Source organism: Manis pentadactyla, chromosome 18, assembly GCF_030020395.1.
Source record: "Manis pentadactyla isolate mManPen7 chromosome 18, mManPen7.hap1, whole genome shotgun sequence".
Lineage (NCBI taxonomy): Eukaryota > Metazoa > Chordata > Mammalia > Pholidota > Manidae > Manis > Manis pentadactyla.
In genome coordinates this window covers 13,633,001-13,657,254 of record NC_080036.1, presented here as the reverse complement: position 1 = coordinate 13,657,254, position 24,254 = coordinate 13,633,001, and the positions used below count along the sequence as shown (strand labels likewise).

The window sequence follows — 24,254 nt, the reverse complement described above, 5'->3', positions numbered from 1 at the left end:
ATGTAAAAAAAAGTAAAATATGTAGCATATTAGATATTGCTCAGTGCTCAGGAGAAAAGCAAGTTGGGAGTTAAGACAGTTAGTGGTAACCTCTTTTTATTTCTGTACACCATCAATATGAAAAGTCACCTTCAAATGTTACTGCTTCTTGCTTCATAATAGTGACATATTCCTATAAATTTGTGAAAAACTCCCATAGACATTTCTTAATTCAATTACTGCCAACTTTTACCAGTCTAGTTTTTGGTGTGTTGCCACTTCTGTTCATCAAATTAAAATACCTTTTGCAGAATAAATTTCTCTTTTTTCCCAAACAAATGGAGGAGAAGGGGGCAGAGAGGAAGACACTAATATTTGCTAAACACCTACTATTCAGCCAGGCATGGTGGCAAGACCTCGGTATTCATGATCTCAGTTGATCTGCACAGGACGCCAAGAGGTAGTAACATCATTCTCATTTTACAGAAAACAAACAGATACTCAGTAACTTGCTTAAGGTCACACAGTTAGTGGCACAGATGAAATGTGAACTTATTTTTTTGGTCTTACCTCCAAAATCTTTTTCTCCTAAAAGGCAGCCTCACTTTCTTTTCTCTATAACCTTTGACTGTGTTCAATTGACTGGAATGAAAAACTACAATGACCACAGATTTTAAAATTAAAATGACCAGTGAATACCAAGACTACCGGCATCTTTTTTCTATAGTCACCATCCCTTTAGTTATTTCTTTTGTGACAGAACCTTACACCGAAGTCTCAGGTCGATGGAGTGCCTAGGCAGCCACGAAGATTCTATATGACATATTTAAGGGCTAATAAAATGTAATACAATCCGATAGATAATCAACTGTGTAAACCAGAGCTGGGTAACTTGCAGGCATTTTTCTTTAAGGGCATTATTTTCCCGTTACCCCAATAACAGTTTCCAGGTCAGAGGAACTGGCGCGCGTGCAGATAAAATAGAGTCCCCGATAATGCAATTATAATCTCCCAACTTATTCCCCTTACCGTGGGAGCGGCTCGTCCTTTACTACATACCGGCAGCAGTTGGATTTTGAGAAATATTAGAAAACGCATCCAGCGACACCGAATTGGACGCTGCCTGCAGGAAAGCCTGGCTGGCAATGCTGAGCCCGAGGCCCGGCGGGCGAGCGGGGCCCAGCGACCGCGGGGCCCGCCCCCCCTCTCCCGGCCGCGCGCCGCTCTCCGGGTCGCGGGGCGCAGCCCAGGGGCGCGGCGGGGACGCCCGGGAGAGCGCGGGGCGCGGGGGCGCTCGGCCCAACGGGCTCCGAAATGGCTGCTGCGCTCCGCGCTCCCCGCGCCCGGCAGCCCGGCCGCCGGCGGCCTCGCACCCCGCGCGCCCCGGCCCCGACCCGCGCCGCGTCCCGGAGCGCTCCGCGCCCGCCGCGCGCTCACCACAGCTTCCTCTTGAGCGGCAGGAGGCTGCCGCGGTTGGACGGGGTGACGCCGATGGCCATCTGCAGCACCGTCAGGTACTTCTGGTACTTCATCTTGTCCCCGCGCCGCTCGCGGGCAGGGCCCCGCCGCCGCCGCCGGCGCCGCAGACACAGCCCCTCCAGGCGCCGCATAGATCAGCTCTGGGCCATCCGCGGCCGCCGCCGCTCCCGCCGCCGCCCCCGCCGCCGCGGCCGCGCGTGGCCGGGGCCCCCGCTCCCGCCGCCGCCGCCGCCGCCGCCGTGCGTGCCTGGCCGCTCCCGCCGCCGCTGCGCGTTGCCCGCCGCGCCCGTCGCCGCCGCCCGCACCGCCCCCTCCGCCTCCGCAAGCCGCGGCCCCGCAGCGAGCGCCCGGCGGGCGGCCGGGCGTGCGGGACCCCGGCGCTGGGAGCCGCCCCTGCCCCCCGGCACCGCCCGGCCCTGCGCCCCCGTGTGCCTCACGGTCCTCGGAGCTCGTCTTCTATCGTTTATACCCCTAAGGCACCCCCAGCAAGTTCCCAGAGCAGAAAAAATATATATATTTTAATGATCACTTAATGGTTTGTAGCCATCATGTATGTGTTCTAGCCTAAAGAGTTTGGCGAATTTATGTGCATATAAAATGTATATGTACATATGCACATACTGCATACATATATATGTATGCAGTCTGTGCGTGCGCAGTGGTTTGAGACTGAGGAAATGACCGTGAACCATGCCTTCCTAATAATGGGAAAAATTAAGGTGGTTTCATGACCTTTAAAAATTTTGGTAAAACATTCCGGACTTTTTAAACTGATGGTCGTAAGTGTATGGGGAAATGAAAAAATAGTAAAACCAATCATTTAATACTCTGTACTTTGAAACATCACAAACATTGAGAATTAAAGTTTTATTTCTTTGTAAGGAAAACTTGAGTAACAAACAGTGCTAGTCTTCTACAAGTGTTATCTATGGAGAGAGCCCCTTTTCTGTGCCTTGGTAATGTATCGTGTTTGGCTGATTTTCAATTTCTTATCCTCTCCTCTTTCAACATGGTGAAATATATCAGAGGGTTCCTTTAATGTGACTTTTCTGGGACATCCTCATCCTTTTTGTCACAACCACTTTTCTCAATCAAGTTCACATTCAGTATGTTTAGATTCTGGCCGCCCATCTAGAATCTCTGGAAAGGTGGTAATGTCAACATTCCCAGAGTTGCCTTTATTTTCTATAATACTATTTATATTCCATTTAAATTTCACTTCACTTCCATCTTTATCGTGTTTTTGTTCCTTTGCTGCCCTTTCAACTTAACTGGACAATTCCCTCTTTCAATTACCCACTTTTCTACAACGCTGTATGGATTTATCCCTGGGAGAAAAGGTCGCAGCACAACTGCATGCTTCGCAGTCAGTGCCTAACCTGAAAAACAGATGCACAGTGACCAGTCACTGACAAACACTGAAAGAACTGATGTGATTGGTCACTGATCATGATGTACTTGTTATTTACATAGTGATTTGTGGACTAAAGAGCTGCGTGGAGAATTTCTCCTGTATACATTTGTACTATATGTATTTGCTTACAGTTAATATGCCATAACCGAAATTTGAACCATATTGTTGACCAAATGTTATCTAACTCTAGTAGCTAACATCAGGCACATCTGGACCTGCAAAGCAAGGGGCTGTCTGTGTGTGTGTGGGGTGTGTGTGTGTGTGTGTGTGTGTGTGTGTGTGTGTGTGTGTGTAGGGTGTATATATGAAAAGTAAACCTAACAAGTGTCTGTGTGCCCACTAAGCAAAATTGTCGAGTGTTAACACCCTCTCTCCACAGTGCATCCCTTCTGGATATCTATTTAAACGCTGCATTTTCAAATTAATTAGCACATAAGAAGATTAGAACAAAACAGTCTCCTTCTGGCTTGCGCTTCCAAAATGATTTCATAGTCTCTTTGGTAGGAAAGCAGGTCTAAATCTATTCCACTTTCATATATCCAAAAGTTTCAGCTCTCATATAAAATGAAGAATTGGCAGATCTTTGCACTTCAAAAGTATATCCACACATGGGAGAAGACCTTGGAGCAATATTTTTAAAAAACATCAGGGCCTATATTTACATATTCTCCATTTCTTATGTGTGCTTGGCCTTTTGCATCACCTTGTCATATTATTTGTAAGATAATTGATGAAAATATTTCACTGTACTCAAGGATTTAGACAACTAGAGGCTGAGTGGATCAATTCAGGATAATGAGAGATAAAAATAAATCTAGAAGCACTTCCAGAATGGCAGCAAATCTGCTTCTCCATAAAAGGGGAATGTTGACTAAAATTGTTAAAATCAACCCTTTCAGAACTCCATAAATTAACTGAAGGCTTGCAACAATTGAGTCCTGGTAAGAACAGTGAACTTTATAAGCCTTTGACTCTCCTAATTTCCATCCCCTCTCTCCAACCCTGTGATAGTTTTGTAAACCAAAAGCCTCATAACTACAGTAGTTTTGAAAAAGAATTGACTAGCAGCCACTGGAGGGGGCAGGCTGTATTTAGAGCTCCTTAAAAGCCCCCTTTGCCAGAGAATCGTCATTATTTGACCCTTTGGAAACACCCTGACAATCTCCACTCACAGGGCTTGTTTTTATTTGACCTGGCCTAGAACTCACTCTGTGCAAACAGCTTTATCCCTAGGGCATTTGTCAAAAACAATCTGTAACAATTGTTTAATAGCACAATTGCCTGGGGTGAAACCAGCTGGGGGTAACAGGGGCTGACCAAAAATAATTAAAAGGAAAAATGGGGATTGAGAGTTCATAGGATTCCTTGAATACTCTAACATTCCTAGGAATCAAGAATGCCATTTGTATATGCAGGACTGTGTGCATGCTCAGGAAACCCCTGTGAAGGTCCTTATCTCTTGCTTCTGGCTGACCTTGAGGTTCAATGCAAGCAGAAAGTAAAGGCTAAAGAAGAATTGTAAACTACCTATCAAAATGCTGAAGGCATGCTGCAACACACACACAGCTTCTTAACAAAGGCTATTGGTTCAAAATATTAAAAGAAATCTCTGGCCAATAATTAATTGACACTAAATTACCTGAGCAGAGACTTCAGTGTCCATATCTGACAAAGAATACAAATTTTACAGAATTAGTCCAGCAAAGTCACTAAACAAACAAAACAACAACAAAAATAAACACCACACCAAACCTCGGAGTGGAAGGGAAGGATATGATTTCTAGAGTTGCCATCCTATACTCTCCAAAATGTCCGGATTCCAAAAAACAAATTACAGGATGCAAAGCAATAGAAAAATATGGCCAATATATAGGGGAAAAAGTAATTACTAAAAACACTCCTTGAGGAAGTCCAGGTGTTGGATTTATTGGACAAAGACTTTAAATTCGCTATTATAAATTTATTTACTAAAGGAAATCATGTCTAAAGAATTACAGGAAATGATGAGAAAAATGTCTCACCAAATATATAATGTAAATCAACAGAAATTTAAAAAAATACAAACTCTGGAGTTGAACAGTAAAATGACCAAAATAAAAAATTCAGAGGGGCTCAACAACAGACTTGAAATGGCAGAAGTTAAGAGTCAGTGAACTTGAAGATAAATCAACTGAAATTACCTAGCCTGAGGGACAGAAGAAAAAACAATGAGGAAAAATGAACAAAGCCTCAGGGACCTATGAAAAGCTATCATGTATACCAACATATGCATAAAGTCCCAGAAAGAAAGGTATAACAAAGAACATTTGAATAAATAGTGGCTGAAAAATTCTCAAACTTAATGAAAAATACTAATCTGCACATTCAAGGAGTTCATAGAAGTCCAAGTAGGATACAGTCAAGACAGTCCACACCTAGATGTATGAGTCATATTGCTGCTGAAAGCCAAAGACAATGAGAGAATTTAGAAAACAGCAAGAGAAAAGCAACTCATTCCATAAAGGATCGTCAGTAAGGTAAACACTGGACCTCACATCAGAAATGACAGAGATCAGAAGACAGAGGGAAGACATTTAAAGAGCTGAAGAAAAACACTATCAATGAAGTATTCTATTTCCAGCAACACTACCCTTAAAAAAAAGGAATGAGAAATTAAGACATTCCCAGATAAATAAAAATTGAGAAATCATCACTACCATACATGCACTCCAAGAAATAGCAAGAGTCCTTCAGGCTGCAATGAAAAGCGGTTACTGGACAGTAATTCGAATCCACACAAAGAAATAAAGAGCACTGGTAAAGACAACTGCATAGCTGAATGTAAAAGACAGTATAAAATATTTTAAAATTTAAAAATCTTTTAATTAAAATTTTTTATTTAAAATTTTTTCTCTGATTTAACAGAGAACTGCATAAAGCAATAATTGTAAACTGTGATGATGGGCTTATAATGTATAAAGATATAATTTGCATGACAATAATACACAAAGGAGGAAGCAGGGAATGGAGCTATACTGGAGCATAGTTTTGGTGTAATGTTGAAATCAAGATGGTATTAATTCTATCTAGATTATTTTAAGTTAAGAAATTAATTGTAACCCTCAGGACAACAACTAAGAACATAACTTTGTTAAACAAAGAAGAAGAAATAACACGGAAATTAAAATGGTACACTAGAAAATATATGGCACAAAAGAAAGCAGTAATAAAGAAACAGAGGAATAGAAAAGACACAGGCATTTAGAAAAGAAATCACAAAATGGCAGCCATAAGTTTTACCTTATCATTTATTACATTAAGCATAAATATACTAAACATTTCCATCAAAAGACAAAAACTGTCAGAATGGAAACTTGTAGAGAAGCACACTACAAGAGATACACTTTAAAGACACAAAAAGGTTGAAAGTAAAAGGTTGGAAAGACATGTACCATGCACAAAGTAATAAAAGAAAGCTGGAGTGTCCATGCTAATATCAAGACAAAATTGATTTTCAGAGAAAAATAGTTATGGGACACAGAGAACATTTTATATTGACATAGGAGTCAATCCATTAAGAAAACATAACAATTAGAAAAATACATGCACATAACAACCGAGTCCCCAAATAGCAAAAACAGACAGAATTGAATGAGAATAAATTCAACAATAACAGGAGATTTCAACACCCCTCCCCCTTTTCTGTATTGGATAGAGGAAGGCAGAAGATCAACACCCAACTAGACCCAACACATCTACAGGACATTTGCACCCAGCAACAGCAGATACACATTCTTTTCAAGTGCACATGGCACATTCTTTAGGATAGATCATTTATTAGGCCACAGAACAAGCCCTTGATACATTTGAAAGTATTGAAATCATACAAAGTATGTTCTCCAACCACAATGGAATTAGATTAGAAATCAGTGACAGAAGGAAATTTGAGGAATTCACAAATATGTGAAAATTAAACAAAATACTCCTAAATAACCAGTGGAAACCATGAAGAAATCATAAGAAAAAATTGTTGAACTTGAGTGAAGGTATGCATGCAAAGTGAAAGGCTTCAACTTTTCATAGAGCGTATTATTTTCCTAAAGAATGAGATAAGCTGCCCATATGGCTTTGCAGGGTAGATAAATATAAATATTACCACTAGAAAGCTGTCATTGTTTTATGAAGTTAAAGAAATAAAAATTTGCTATTAGTTTTCAGGGGCTAGCTATTACGGTTTTAGAAGAAAATGAAAAAGCTGCTGCTATGACAGCACACAGCCCAAGGAGGGCCCCCCAACAAGCACATCACCAAGGACTGCAGCCCCTGAACCTGTGGTCCACCTTCTAAGATGGGGCCTTTCAGGTTTTGACTACTACCCCTAGTAAGAAGCATATTTTAAATGAAGCCCCAGTATACATAGACATGAAAATGCACGTGCACACATATTCATGCATATGCATGTGCACACACACACGTAAAGCTAAAGTTACTGGAAACAATATTTGACCTTACTACTTGGGTTGAACCTGTCTGTTCTCTTCCATTTCATTTTCTTAAATGGTAGTCACAGCCCACCCGATTTATTTGTACGGCACTGCTCTAAGAAATAACCTGCAGCTAATGTCAACACATCTCACGTTCTCATTTACCTTAGTGACCACCAAAAGCCCAAGCTCCTCCAGTCAGCCAGGAGTATGCAGACTTGTTGCTCCATTAATCTTATGTTAAGGTGGCCCAATTTCCATCCCTCCCAAACCTATCTGTGTGCCCTCTGGAATGCTCTATCTTCGAGCAAGTCCCCCTATGCACTTAGCATCTTGTTGGGACATTCCCTTCAGTGCCTGTCTTTGCTCAAAACCTGGCGTTCCCTGATTCGGTGCTTCCTCCTCCTGCAGCTCTCGACAGCAGTGAGTATTTTACCTCTTGGATTCCACATGCCTCAAGGCAGGCCAGAGAGCGGAGGTGTTTTTATTCCTTGCTAGTACTGCCTCTTCTAAACCATTCCTTGCTCTTTCTTATACCAAAAACAAAGCAAACAACAAGAAGAACCTAAAAACTGGTTCCTCTGAAGTTTATGCTCTTGGTCTATATCACCTTCTTCCCCTTCTCCTCATTATCACATTCTGACTTCCTCTTCTTTTGTATTTCTGGCATAATTATTAATGACCAACATTCATGTGGATGAACCATCAGTTTGGGCCCTCATCTCTCCCAGTGACTTTTACCCTGTTCCACCCACTTCCATGGTCTTACCTTGGACCTGGGCTCAGTAGAAAAGCCAATAGGGTAAGTCAGTTAAAGCAGTAAAGCAGCAAAATGTTAGCTAACAGGGAGTAGTAGAAGCTGTGACCTGTCCACGTGATGCTGCAGGTCCCTTTGGAAAGGAGCAGTCACTACTCAGCATCCGCCAATCTTTGTCCTGTGGAAATGCTAGACCAGTATTTCCATTTCTTCCAATTCACATTAACACAGGTTTTAGGCTGTCTCCCAAAATTTAAATTGCAACAATATGGACTTTCAGTTTTAAGATGGTGACATTAAAAACATTTCCTCCCTTTCTTCTCTTGAGAATCAGCTCAAAAGAACAAATACAAGAAAGGGGAAAATTCCATCTTCATTGAAACAAGGAGCTATCTAAAACCTCACTTCAGAAGTTTGAAAGCAGTGGAGGGATAGTAAATGTCTTAGAAGAAGGAAAGAGAGAAAGTTAAGTGGCTGTGCTGGGCAGTGCCATGGAGATGCAAGCACATTCTCACTGCAGAATTACAGAGATGCTAAGGAATAAATTGGAGGCATCAGGTACCACGGAAGATGGATATGCAAATTGAGGGAAATGAGAGATAGTAGAAATAGGGGGTTTGTTTGAAAGCTGGAATAAGGAACCGTCAGTTGCCTCTGGTGTCCTCTCCCACCCCATCAGTTAGGCAACTACCTTCCCCCTGCCCTGCAGAAATGGAGGCATAGTGCCAAGAGAAAACCCTGTGTGTTGAGTGATGAGACACTAAACTCTCTTCTCCTACCCAGATCCATAATGCTGGCAACCTTAGGCAAGAGATTTATATACTTTCCCATGTGGATCATCAACATTTTTGGTTAAATACATATATTTATTCATTACAACAATTTAAAAATTGTTTAGTATTGACCCCAATATTGTACCATAATTATATATTTCCTTTTTTATACAACTTTTTATTTTACCTGGAATTAATAATTGCCTTGTTTTTCAACTTGTTTAATTTGCCTAGAATCCAAGGCTAAGGGTTCTCACATCTGCAACAGTAATGTGAAATACCTTGCAATACAATTTTTCATAAGCTTGACTAGGCAGAAAGTAAATCAATTTCATTTTTTCCCAGACCCAGCCCTCCTGGAGCCCTCCATACTCCTGCTCCAGTCTGTACAGATTTGCTCTCTGGGCTTATGCCCAGTTATTGTTCTGTGTATTCTCTTTATTTCTTTCCTATGTTGGGCCTCCTGTATTCTGGACATTGTATTTCTTTCTTGATTTACTTCTTTGTTTTGACAGATAATCTCTTCTAATAACTTGCCTATGAAGAATATGTAAGACCTAGGTATTTTGAGACCTGGCATATCTGAAAAGTCATAATTTTACCATCACTTGATTTGTTGTCTGATTGAATATAGATTATAGGTTGCAACTAATTTGACTCAAAGTTCAGTTACCACTGCACTGTCTTCTAGTTTCCAAAATTGCCGTTGAGATACCCAGTGTACTCTGTGTCTGGAGTACATTTTTTGCTTGTTTGATTTTCCTGCTGTGTGGAAGCTTTCAGATCCTCTCTTCATCCCACTGTTCTAACATTTCATAATGACATTCCTTGGAATGGGTCTCTGTTCGGTCACTGTGACCCTTTCATTAGAGAAGTGTAATCTTCCCCACTTCTGGGCAATTTTCTTGCATTATTATTTTGATATTTTCCTCTCCACTCTTTTCTCTCTTGACTCTGGAACTACTTCCTTATTAGTTGGATGTCAAATATCCTGATTCAACCCTTTAATTGTCTTATCTTTTCTCTTTTAGGTATTACTATTTTTTTTTGCTTTGTTCATTCTACTTTCTGAGAAATTTCTTCAACTTTATCGTGTAAACCTTTTACTGAATTTAAAAGTTTTGCCATTACATTTTTAATTTCCAAGGACTTTTTCTTGTTTTGATTGACTGATTTAATGTGTGTGTGTGTATAATTTTATTTCATGTATGCAATATCTTTTATAATCTCTCTATGATATTATTACAATTTATTCTTCTCATTTTCTGATTATCAGATTATCTGTTGTTTCAGTCTCTTTAGCTCATGTTGGTAGCTTTGCTCAAATATTTGATAATCCTTGTCTCTTCATTTATACTTAAGAGTGAATGTTAATATACATATTTTTATATTTGAAATCCTGATGGGATGGGGTGTATTTATTGGTGCACTTCATTGAGAGCAATTTTTATCACTTTAGATCCTTCTCCCTCCAATCAAAGGTCATAATCTATACATCTTTTCCTCAACAGGACAGCTCTATTTACTCAGAAAAAGGAAAGTGGGTGTGAGAAAGCTAAAAATGTCCATGAGTTATAGCAGGTAAATATAATAAATAAATAAATAATTGAATCAAGAAATGGCAAAATTTGCATATCATTTGGAAATAGATAAATACCTTTTTCAAAAAAGCTAAAATTTGGCTATTTTGTGGAGTGGGATAGGATAGAGTATTGGTACAACCATTTCCTTCTAAAGCTTTTAACATTATTGTACATGTGTTATTATAATTTAAAATTCTTCAATGATGTTTTACAACTTCACATTTAAAAAGTAAATTAGATCGTGTTACTTGCCTACTTTAAAACTTTTCAACATCTTTCCATTATACTTACAATAAAATCCAAACTCTTGTCTGTGGCCAAGGAGGCCCTGTGTGGTATGGCCATAGCCCACTTCTCTAATCTCCTCCCCTGTCACTCTCCTTCTTACATCAGTTTTCACTTGGCTGAATCCTTCTCATCCATCAAATATCAGCTCCTCAGAGATACCTTCTCTGAGTACCCCAATTAAATGTCTCCCTTCCATTATGTTATAATAAGGCAGCCCATCTATTTCCTCCTTACCACAAACATCACAACCAGAATTCCTTTTCTTTGTTTTTTTTTATTATATTTACTTGATTACTTTTTGTCTTTCCCATTAGAATATAAGTTTAGTGAACTCACAGTGATTTGTCTGATAGAAGACTCTCCTCCATAAAGACCCCAAAGGACCACATCCTCATTGTGAGGGCATCCACCAGATTTAAAACTACCCTATATCCACACTCAGGAGAAAAGTTATCCTGATGCTGAGTAAAATGGTCAAAACAACAACAAAAAGATCTATCTCTTACATAAATGTACAATCCATATCACCTGGAATTGCCTTAAAGTATGAATTTGGTTCAGTGAGATACCAAGTAGCATGCTCTATTTGCTTGTCAGGAGCAAGTGAAATTCCTTTTAGAAGAATAGGTCTCTATACTAGGCCTTAAAAAATCACCACAAATGATTTGTCCATGCAAGTTAGCAGTTCATACTAGAAATCACTTAAACACAAGGAAACAAATTATCATCAGTAAGAATCACAAATACAACAGACAGCAAAACAGAAGCACAAAATCTTCAGAAATTGGAATTAACATATACAACTATAAAATAACTATGTTTACTATGTTAAATAAAAACTCAGAAATGTGTGATGGAAACTATGAAAACCATCTAATTAAGGTAATTCTAAACTATTTCCCTACACATCACTTCTGCATTACAAAGGACAAAAGCATTTACCTTTACCAAAATGTGTCAGTGCCAAAATGTGTCAGTCACCTTAACTAAATCATCAAAATTTAACTCATCAATAATGAGACACACTGACATCATGTGCCTCCTGAAGAAGTGAGATAAAAGGATATAATGTCAAGCCTATAGTATTCCTGCCAAAAATGTAGGAATTCAAACCATTAGGATGGCTACTACTAAAGAAAACCAGAAAAAACAAAACAAAACAAAACAAAACCAAAACCAAAACAGAAAAGAACAAGTGTTGGTGAGGATGTGGAGAAACTGGAACCCTTGTGTATTGTTCATTGGAATGTAAAACAGCATAGCTGCTGTGGCAAACAATGGAGCAGTTCCTCAAAAAATTAAATATAAAATTACATATGGTTCAGCAATTCTACTCTGTGTATATATCCAAAAAAATTAAAAGCAGTGTCTTGAAGAGATAGTTGTACATCCATGTTCATAGCAACTTTATACACAATAATATAGCTAAAATATTCAAGCAACCATGTCCATGGACTGATGAATGGATTTTTAAAATGTGGTCTATTCCTACAATGCAATATTATTCAGCTTTAAAAGAAGGAAGGAAACTCCGACATATGATACAATGTGGATGAAAGTTGAGGACATTATGCTAAGTGAAATAAGCCATTACAAAAAGGCAAATACTATATGATTTCATTTATATGAGGTACCCAAAGTAGTTGAATTCATAGTAGAATGGTGGTGCCAGGAGCTAGAAAGTGTTACTGTTGAAACGGTATTGAGTAGAACAAAAAGACATCCTACAGTATGGGAGAATATATTCATAAATGACATATCCAATAAGGGGTTGACATCCAAATTATATAAAGAGCTCATGCACCTCAACAAACAAAATGCAAATAATCCAATTAAAAAATGGGCAGAGGAGCTGAACAGACACTTCTCCAAAGAAGAAATTCAGATGGCCAACAGGCACATGAAAAGATGCTCCACATCTCTAGTCATCAGAGAAATGCAAATTAAAACCACAATGAGATATCACCTCACACCAGTAAGGATGGCCACCATCCAAAAGACAAACAACAACAAATGTTAGCAAGGATGTGGAGAAAGGGGAACCCTCCTACACTGCTGGTGGGAATGTAAATTAGTTCAACCACTGTGGAAAGCAGTATGAAGGTTCCTCAAAAAACTCAAAATAGAAATACCATTTGACCCAGGAATTCCACTCCTAGGAATTTACCCTAAGAATGCAGGAGCCCAGTTTGAAAAAGACATGCACCCCTATGTTTATCGCAGCACTATTTACAATCGCCAAGAAATGGAAGCAACCTAAGTGTCCATCAGGATAAAGATGTGGCACATATACACAATGGAATATTATTCAGCCATAAGAAGAAAACAAATCCTATCATTTACAACAACATGGATGGAGCTAGAGGGTATTATGCTCAGTGAAATAAGCCAGGCAGAGAAAGACAAGTACCAAATGATTTCACTCATATGTGGAGTATAAGAACAAAGAAAAAACTGAAGGAACAAAACAGCAGCAGAACCACAGAACCCAAGAATGGACTAACAGTTACCAAAGGGAAAGGGACTGGGGAGGATGGGTGGGAAGGGAGGGATAAAGGGGAAAAGGGGGTATTATGATTAGCACACATAATGTAGCAGAGGGAAGGCAGTGTAACACAAAGAGGACAAGTAATGATTCTACAGCATCTTACTACACTGATGGACAGTGACTGTGATGGGGTATGTGGGGGGGTACTTGATAATAGGGGGAGTCTAGTAACCCTAATGGTCCTCATGTAATTGTACATTAATAATACCAAAAAATAAAAAATAAACATGTATTTACTCTGTGGCTCATCAATGGCACTCCTGGGCATTTATCCCAGAGAAATTAAAATCACATCCATACAAAAACTTGTACTGATTGTTCATAGTTGCTTTTTTTAATATCCCTAAGCCAGAAACAAACAAAATGTCCCTTAATAGATGAACAATTGAATGAATTATAGTGCATCCATACCATAGAATACTATTCAGCAATAAAAAAGGAATGGACAATTGATACATGCAATAACTGGAGGATTTTGAAGGCATTGTACTGGTGAAAACAAGTTAATCACAAAAGGTTACATACTATATAATTCCATTTATACAACATTTTTGAAATGATAAAACTAAGAGTTGGAAACAGATTAGTCGTTATCAGGAGTTAGGGATGAGGTAAAGGGGGAAGAGGTGTGACTATATAGGGGTAGGAGGAGACAGATCTTTGAGGGGGTGGAACAATTCTGTATCTTCATTGTAGTGGTTCCAGGAATCGACACATGTGATAAAATGACCTAGAACTATACACAACTTTATACCAACGTCAGATACCTGTTTTTTGATATTGTAGTAGGATTACATAAGATGTAACCATTGGGGGTAAAGACGTCCCAAGGAACCTCTCTATACTATCTTTGCAACCTCTTGTGAATCTCTAATTATTTCAAAATAAAAAGGTTTTAAAAATAAAAAAAATAAAAAAAAGTAAAGGGTATTGACAGCTTCAGTTTTACAAGGTGAAAATAATTCTGGAGAGGATGATGGTTATGGTTGACAACACTGTCAATGTATTTAATGTCACACTTACAAGGGGGTTAGATGGTAAATTTGTGTTATGTGTATTTTGCCCCAATAAAAGAAAATGGGAAATGCAGGAATTGATTAGTGAAGGATATTCTATAACAGCATAGTCCTGTACTATTCAAAATTTTCAATATTATATAGAGAAAGGCCACAGAACTCTCCGGATTAAAGGAGACAAAAAAAAAATGCAAGTGAAATTACTATAGAAGCATAATTATCAAAAATTAAATTTGAACTGTATGTTAGATATTAGATAATGGTAACATATCAATGTTAAATTTACATAATTTGATCATTTTACCATAGTTATACAAGAGAATGTCTATATTAGGGGTCATTAGCTCTACAACCAACTCTCAAATGGCTCAATAACAATAATAATGATGATAAGAATAAAAAAATGGCAATACATTTGGAAAAACAACCAAATAAAACTCTAGAAATAATAATTTAAAATTGAAATAAAGAACAGGATGAGTTTTACAGAACATTAGCTAAAGAGAGAATTAGTAAAGTCGAATTAGTACAGAGACAAAAAGCTGGAAAATATGAAACACCGATTAAGCGACATGAAAGCTGGAGTGAGAAGGTCTCACATAAGTAAAGCACCACCTGAAGAAGAAGAAAGGGAGAAATGGGGCAAATGCAACATTTAAAAAAGTATTCATGAGTGTTTTCTAGAACTGATGAGAAGGGACCAATTCGGTTTCAGACACAGCAGTAAATCCCACAAAGGATAACCAAAAGGAAATCCACACGAAGATACATCATACTGAAACTGCAGAACCAAAGAAAACAAGCAAGAGAAGAAAGCTTACATTCAAAGAAACAGAAATTAAACTGAAGCTCTTCTCTCAACAGCAATAATGAAAGCCTGAAAGGCAGTGGGATGATATTCAATGTGCTGGAAGAAAATAATAGCCAAAAGCAGAAGCCTATGGCCACAGAAAATGTCTTTTAAGAATGATGGTGAAACAAAGACATTTTCAGACAAACAAAAATGGAAGTTTTGTCTCCAGGAGATTCTCAAAAGAGAAAATTCTAAATGACATACAATAATAAGAAGGAAAATTTTCTTAGACAGTAGGAATGAAAAACAAGGCATGAAGAGTATAGAAAATGATAAATATGTGGATCAATCTAAGCAAACACTGATTAATAAAACCAGTAATAATAATGTCTTAAAAGGTTAAAAGATAATAGTTGAAACATATAGAAAAATAATTTGTAACTTGGAAGTGGGTAAAAAGAATTAAAGTGTTCTAAGTTTCTTTTCTTTTGCGGGAGAAAGTTAAGGGACTTACTAATTTTAAACTTAATTACTTATGTAAGCAGATTATAATTCCTAAGGCAACTGGTAAAATAAATGAACAGAATACATGACTCTTAAACTACCTAGAAGCAACAACATTGAAATGACTAATACACTCTATAAGGAGTATTTTACAAAATAAGTTAAGAAAGAATTAAAAACAACAAGGAACAGGTATGACAAATAAAAAGCACAAAATATATTTGCAGATTTAAACCCAACTATACACACAGTGTGAATTGTGCCTTTAGGAATGGTGCAATGTCCATGACATCATAACCATTAGTACTTACTACATTTTACGTAAGTGAACTAAATTCTCCAGCTAAAAGACAAAAATTTTTAGACTTGATAAAGATGAATTCTATCTATTTTCAAGAAGCATATCTTAGAAATATGCATTAAGGATACAGAATATTTGAAAAATGATTAAATAAGACATACCAACACATTCTAAACAAACAGGAAAAACTAGTATAGTTATATTAAGGAAAAAATCTTTAAAGAAAGTAAGTTTACAGGAATAAAGAAGGTCATTTCATACTGATGAAAGGTACCATTTGTGGAAACTATACGACAATTTAAAATTTGTATATTCACAATATATACCCTCAAGGTGTGTAATGCAAACACTGAGAGAACTTCAAGGAGAAATGGACAACTTTACAAGTATAAATGGAATGTTTTTATACTATGTCTCTCAGTTAATAGAAAAAGCAAACAAAAAAAAAACCAGTGAAGACATAAAAGATTTGAATAAGATAATAAAATTGGCATAGTGAGATCTACACCTAATTAGTGCAGAATTCATTATGTTTCAAGCATACAGAACATTTTCTAAATAAAAACAAACCACAAAGCAAGTATCAATATATTTTAAAAGTTTAAAATCATACAGAGCACATTCTTAAATCATAAGACAAACTAGAAATCAACAAAAATTAGAACAAGACAAAAAGGCCCATATGTTAAAGACTAAAAAATAATCATGCATTTAAATAAAATTACAAAAATTATAGAAAATATTTTTAACAGAATGGTAACAAAATATTGCATAAAACATTTTATGACGTGCAGTATAGATAGGGAATTTATAACCTTAAAATGTATATGCTCAAAAACTGAAATTTAGCTAAACATTCATCTGAAGAAGTTAGAAATATGCTGGCAAGAAGAAAATAATGATGATAAAAGGAGGCATTTCTGAAATATAAAGGAATTATATAATACAAAGCTTCAATAAAGCCAAAAGTTGCTTGTTTATTTTAACAGAATTAAAATGTCTCTGTCTTGATCAAGAAGCCAAGAAGGCACAAATAACCAATGTCTAGAGACAAAAAGGAGACATACTTACTGATTAGGTATTAAAAAGGCAATATAAGATTAACATTATCCTCAGTAAAATTGGGGGGAAAAGAATACATTGAAAAGAAAAAGAAAAAAAGGCTAACATATCTTTATACCAATAAAATTGAAAATTTTATTCAAAATATACAAATTCCTACAAAATATATGACTTATAAAATGTCTTCAGGAAGAAATAGGAAATCTATAATTAGAAATAGGAAATCCTATAATTATGGTGCCCCAAATCCTATTTTGCCCAGGAGTGTTCAAATTATTGCCTACTGTAGATTAATGTCCATTAATTATTTTCATAACTTCTTGAAGCCTCAAAAGTATTTGACTTTGAAAGATTAGCCATATGACCATCCTTCCTACTTATAATAATTAGAGAAACTAAATTTATAGTCTCAAATATTCCTCCTAAAAGAATTCCAGACCCAGATTCACCAGCATATTCTACCAATCATTCATAGTAGAAATCATTTTGGTCTTCGCTATATTCTTACAGGAAAGAAAAAGAAATACTTTCCAAATTTGGAGAATAGTATGACCTTGGTACTAAAATATGGCTAAGACAATCCATGAAAAGAAAATTACAGGCAATCTCACTCGTGGACACAGATGCACTAATCTTGACCTAAATGTCTGCAAACTGAATGTAGCAGTATATAAAAGGATAATACACTATTACCAAGTTGGTTATATCCCAGGAATTCAAGGTTGGTTTAACATTAGAAAATCAAGTAACATAGTCCACTATGCTACCATATTAAAGAAGAAAATCATAACATATTTTTTAAAAAAAGTGTTTGATGAAATTTAACATACATTCATGATTTTTAAAAAGACTTCTTCAAATGAAAATAAAAGGAAATTCCTTGATGAAAGTTATCTTCAAAAATCGTACAGAGGGGTGACATCAGCATCACGGCAGTGAGTCATTTCCTTTTCCTTCCTCTTCCACCTATGACTAATCAGACATGCATACCTGGAAAAAAAGAAGTGTCTCTGCACAGTATACCAGAATATTCAAGAGCTCCATTTCTCTATGCACCTGAAAGTGGGTGGACTGCATTGCAGAGGAGGCTGCGGAGAGAGGGGAGTGGTGGCAGAGCCGGTGGTGGACGAAACGGTGGCAGCAGGTCTGGTTGGGCCAACAAGACCTTGCTGGTGAGGAGGCGGAGGCTGAAGGTGATGAGAGGGGAACTGCCCAGCCGCTTTCTGCAGCTGAAGGCACCCATTGCTCTCTCTGAAGAGAGGCTGCAGTGACTGGGGTAGGGAGAGGAAAGGAAAGTAGGCAGACAAATAGAAGTGAAGGAAAGTGTGTCCTGCCGTGTGCCCTGGAAGGCAGCCACCCATGGGCCTCTGAGAACCCCGCACTCAGTATCCTCCCACAAGGCTGTGGACACACCCAAAGCCCCCGGTGCTAGGGAAACACTTCTTCCCACCCTCCTGACACTTTTTCCCCCCCTCCAACAGCTTTGGTTTTAAATGCTCCCAACCCGAGTGGCTTAGCGCTAAGAGAAACCAAAACTTGTGCTCTAGTGCCACCTTCTGGAAAGTAGAAGGAAAGCTCCTAATTACCAACCTGTTGAACTGTTAGAGTCAAAGTAAACAAAGCCTTGCCTGAATAAGGAAGGTGTTCACTACTTCAGTGCAACACATGAACTTTTCACCAAACACCATGGAAAATCATGGTAATATGGTAGCACACACAAAAATCTTACAATTTTCCAGCAGTTAAACCCAAAGACATGGAATACTGTGATCTAATTGACAAAGCATCCAAATAGCAGTTATGAAGAAATTCTATAAGCTACAAGAAAACTCTGAAAGGCAATACAGTGATGTCAGGAATAAAATTAACAAGCATCAGGAGGACCTTGCCAAAGAGATCAAAACTCTAAAAAAGAATCAAATAGAAATTCTGAGCTAAAGAGCTCAATAATTGGAACGAAGACTGGATTAGAAGGCATTAGAAATAGAGCTGATCAAATGGAAGAGAGAGTTAGCAAGCCAGAATATAGGGACCTAGAAATGACTCAGGTGGAAGAGGAGAGAGAACTAAGATTTTTAAAAAGTGAAAAAGCCCTGCAAGAGATACTAGACTCCAATAGGAAAGCCAACATAAGAATAGTGGGGATTCCAGAAGAAGAGAGGGAAAGGAGGCAGAGTTTATTTAAAGAAACAATAGCTGAGAAATTCCCAAACCTGGGGAAAGATTTAGACATACGAGCCCACAAAGCTAATAAAGCACCTTAACAAAAAAAAGACCTTGTCTAAGACACATTATATTAAAACTGTCAAAAGTCAATAATAAAGAACTTTATAGGTAGGGGAAAAAGAATAACCAACAGAAGAACCCCAACTAGGCTATCAATAGATTTCTCAACAGAAACTCTACAGGCCAGGAGAGAGTGGAATGACATATTCAAAATATTGAAAGATAAAAACTGCCAACCAAGACTACTCTACCCAGCAAAGTTATCTTTCAGATGTGAATGAGAAATAAAGGCTTTCCAAGACAAACAAAAGCTGAGCATTAAAGGAAAATACAGATGGCCAAAGGGCACATGAAAAGATGTTCCATTTTGCTAATCATCAGGGAAATGTAAATCAAAACCACAAAGGGATATCACCTCACACCAGTCAGAATAGCCACTCTTCAAAAGACAAGAAACAGCAAGTACTGGCGAGGATGTGCGGAAATGGGATCTTTCCTACATTGTTGGTGGGAATGTCAGTTGGTACAGCTACTGTGGAAACCAGTATGGAGGTTCCTTAAAAAACTAAAAATAGAAATACCATTCGACCCAGTAATTCCACTTCTAAGAATTTACCCAAAGAAAACAAAATCCCTGATTCAAAAAGATATATGCACCCCTATGTTTATTGCTGCATTATTTACAATAGCCAAGATATGGAAGCACTCTAAGTTGTCCATCAATAGATGAATGGACAAAGAAGATGTGGTACATATACACAGTGGAATATTATTCAGTCACAAAAAGAAAAGAAATCCTACTATTTGCAACAACATGGATGGAGCTAGAGGGTATTATGCTCAGTGAAATAAGTCAGGCAGAGAAAGACAAATGCCAAATGATTTCCCTCATTTTTGGAGTATAACAACAAAGCAAGACTGGAGGAATAAAATAGCAGCAGACTCACAGACTCCAAACAGGGACTAGTGGTTACCAAAGGGGAGGGGTTGGGGAGAGTGGGTGGGGAGGATGACAGGGCTAAAGGGGCACAAATATTCAAAATTATAATGTAGGTTGGTCACAGGGATAGTAGTACAGCATGGAGAATGTAGCCAGTGATTCTGTAACATCTTCCTATGTTGACAGATAGTACCTGCACTAGTGAGAGTGAGGATGTGATAACGTGGATAACTGCTGTATATACAACTGTGTTGTATATTTGAAACTAATATGATTGTATATCAGTGATACTTCAATTAAAAATATAGCTACTACAATGTGGCAATAAAATCACAGCATAAAAAAGATAACTTGTGACATCAAAAATGTAAAAAGAGAAGAGTAAAAAAATGGAAACTTTTATAGGTAAATGAGTATAAATTGCTATTAGGAGAAAAACAGCTATTTGATCTATGAAATGTTTTATGTAAACCTCATGATAACCACACAGCAAAAATCTAGAGCACAGTATAGACACAAAACATAAAAAAGGGGAGACTGAGCAAAATCACCATGGAAAACCACCAACTGTGAAAGGCAGACAGAAATGGAAGGAAAAACAGTAAGAGAGACAAAATAACCAGGAGGACAAGATAATATGGCAGTACTAAATCCTTATGTATCAATAATCACCATAAATGTAAATAGATTGAACTAACCAATCAAAAGACACAGAGGGACTAGATAGATTAAAAAACAAAAAAGACCCAGATTTATGCCACTATATCAGACTCACTTCAGGCTCTACACACAGACAGGCTCAAAGTGAAAGGTCAGAAGATGCTGTTCCAAGCAAACGGAAACCAAAAGAAGGCAAGCATAGCCATACTTATATCAGACAAAATGGACTTCAAGAGTGAAAAGGGAACAAGACACCAAGAAGGATCAGATGAATTAATATTGTTCAAGTGGCTGTACTATCTAAAGCCACCTATAGATTCAGTGCAACCCCTATAAAAATGCTGAAGGCGTTCTTCACAGAAATAGAAAAAGAGAATCCTAAAATTTGTGTGGAACAACAAAGACCCCAAAGCTAAAGCAATCTTGAGAAAAAAGAACAAAGTCGGAGGTATCATGCTTCTGTATTTCAAACTATACTACAAAGCCATAGTAATAAAAATCGTATGATACTTGCACAAAAATGGACACAATGACCAATGGAATAGAATGGAGAGTCCAGAGTTAAATCCCCATATATACAGTCAACCATATCTGACAAGGGAGCCAAGAATAACCAATAGGGAAAAGATAGTCTCTTTAACAAATAGTTCTGGGAAAACTGGAGAAACACACACAAAGCAATGAAATTGGATCCCTATCTCATACCAGTCACAAAAATTAACCTGAAATGCATCGAAGACTTAAACATAAGACCTGATATGATAAAACTCCTGGAAGAAAACTTGGAGAAGAATTCTGTTAATATTGGTCTCAGCAATAATTTTTTTTTAACATGACGCCAAAAGCAGAAACAAAAGCCAAAGTCAACAAATGGGACTACACCAAATTCAAAAGCTTCTGCACAGGAAAAGAAACATTTAACAAAATGAAAAGACAATCGACAGAAGGGGAGTAAATTTTTGTAAACCATATATTTAATAAGGGGTTAATATCCAAAATATATAAAGAAATCAGTCAACTGAATAACAGAAAACAATCAGTATGGTTGTAAAATGGGAAGAAAAACTAAATAGACATTTTTCCAAAGAGGACATCAAAATGGCCAACAGACACGTGAAAAGATGCTCAACATCATTGATCATCAGGGAAATGCAAATCAAAACTGCAATGAGATATAACCTCACATCTGTTAGAATGGCTGTTTTCAAGAAGACAAGAGACTACAGGTGCTGTTGAGGATGTGGAAATAAGGGAACCATTATACACTGTAGATGGGAATGTAAATTGGTCCAACATTGTGTAAAACAATATGGAAGTTCCTCAAAAAATTAACAATGCATCTGCCATACAGTCCAGTGATTCAACTTCTGGGTGTTGCAAATAAGTGATGAAAAAATACAAAGGTGTTACACCCAAATGAAATGAAAACAGGATTTTGAGGAAGAAATTCTTAAAATACTACATAAAAACCATTTAACATATGCACTCCCTTATCTCTTGCAGTATTATTCACAGTAGCCAAAAAATGGCTACAACCCAGATGCCCATCAATGGACAAGTGGATAAAAATGATGTGGTACATATACACAATGGAATGTACACATGAAATTTGGCCACAAGAAAGGAGGATATCCTCCCATTTGTGACAACAAGGATAGATCTTGAACACATAATGCTAAGCAAGATAAGAGACAGAGAAAGACAAGTACTATATATCACTTTTATGTGGAATCTAAAAAAGTTAAACCTGTAAACAAGCAAAATGGTGGGTACCAGACATTGGGAGTCAGGAGGGGAGATAAGAGTGATGGTGTCTAAGATTATGAACTATAAGGGGTCTTAAATAAATCATAGAGACCTAATGCATAGTATAATGAATATAGACCATAATATTATACTACAATTATATAATGTGATAAATATTGTTGCACATCAGCAATCATTAAAATATATAAATGTATCAAAATGACATGCTGTACATCTTAAACTTACACAATGTTACATGTCAAATTTACTCAATAAAAAACAAATAAAAACCAACCAAATTATATAGCAAATATCATTATTAATGATGATATTCTGAGATCAGCACAAGACAAGGATTCCTATTATCATCTCTACTTGACATTGTAGTGGCAGTCTTTGCCAAAAAGTAAGTAAGTGAAAAGAAGTAAGTTGTGGAAAAAATACAAAGGAAAGAACAAAACTGCTATTATTAGAAAATTATATGCTTATGTAGTAAAAATTTCAAATAGAATCTAAAGATATATTATTATTAGAATAAAAAAGATGAACAAGTTTGCTGGCTGTAAGAAATCAATTACATTTCTATACACCAGTATCAAAAAATAAGAAAAAATAATTTTTAAAGATGCCATTTACAATAATGTAAATTATTAGCTCTGTAAAATAAATGAAGTACCTAGGAAGAAAATCTAACAAAAGGTGTTATGGAAAAAATTATATAACTTTATTGAGACATCACAAAGGAGATATAAACACAGAAATATAACAAACTTATGGATTGGAAGATAGAATATTATAAAGATATCAGTCTTCCCTGAATTAATTTACAGATTAATATAATTTGTGATCTAATATAATAACCTATAGATTAATTTGATGAATTTTATAATTATATCAAACTATCTAGAACCAATGTAGTCACAATACATTATTCGTAATAAAAACAACAGTTTAAGTTGTTGTTGAAGTTGGAAAGCATTCTAAAGTTTATATGGAACTGAAAAGGGCCTAGAAAGCTTAAACAAACGTTGTGGAATATTTGCCCTGTAAGCTGTCAAGACTTCATACAACACAACAATAATAAGAAAGTGTGAAATCAGCTCAGGGATAGAGAGATGAATGAATGGATCATGGAGAATACACAGAAATAAAGTTATGCACATATCAACACTTGATATATGACAGAGTTGGTGTTGCAAATAAGTGATGAAAAAATAGATTTTTTCATTAACTGATGCTGGAAAATTGGGATTTCATATTGAAAAAAGAAACCTTGAAAATGGTCTTGTATCTTACACTACACACAAGACTTTTATAGACAAATTATATGCAAAAACTATAATGCTTTTAGGAGATCATATAGAGGATATCTTGAAGACTTGGATGTGAGGAAGAAATTCTTAAATACTACATAAAAACCATTTAACCATAAAAGAAAAGATTAATAAACAAGACTAAAAGCTTCTCATCATCTAAAGACACCTTCTAAGATATCTGAAAAGAATATAACAGATCAAAGACTTACATCAAGAATATTTATTTTTAAAGGCCTATGATCAATGAGAAAAAGAGAAAAGTTAATAGAAAAGCGCAAATAGGATTTGAAGAGACAGCTGTTCAAAAAGAGGAATTACAAATGCCTAATTAACTTACCAACAGTGGTTAGCAGTATTTGTATTCATAGAAACGCACCTTAAAACCACACTGAGACTCCCCACAACC

The 24,254-nt window shown here is 36.9% G+C and overlaps 1 protein-coding gene across 6 annotated transcripts in view; it reads right to left on the bottom strand.

Moving 5' to 3' along the window:
- Positions 1 to 1,604, bottom strand: part of TJP1 (tight junction protein 1) — a 270,943-nt gene extending 269,339 nt beyond the window's left edge. For all 6 annotated transcript variants that reach the window (XM_036878759.2, XM_036878760.2, XM_036878761.2 and 3 more), the window contains exon 1: positions 1,417 to 1,604. In XM_036878759.2, the coding sequence (XP_036734654.2) occupies positions 1,417 to 1,589 (173 nt within the window). In that variant the 5' untranslated portion in view covers positions 1,590 to 1,604. The remainder of the gene's footprint in view (positions 1 to 1,416) is intronic.
- Between the last annotated feature and the right edge of the window lie 22,650 nt (positions 1,605 to 24,254).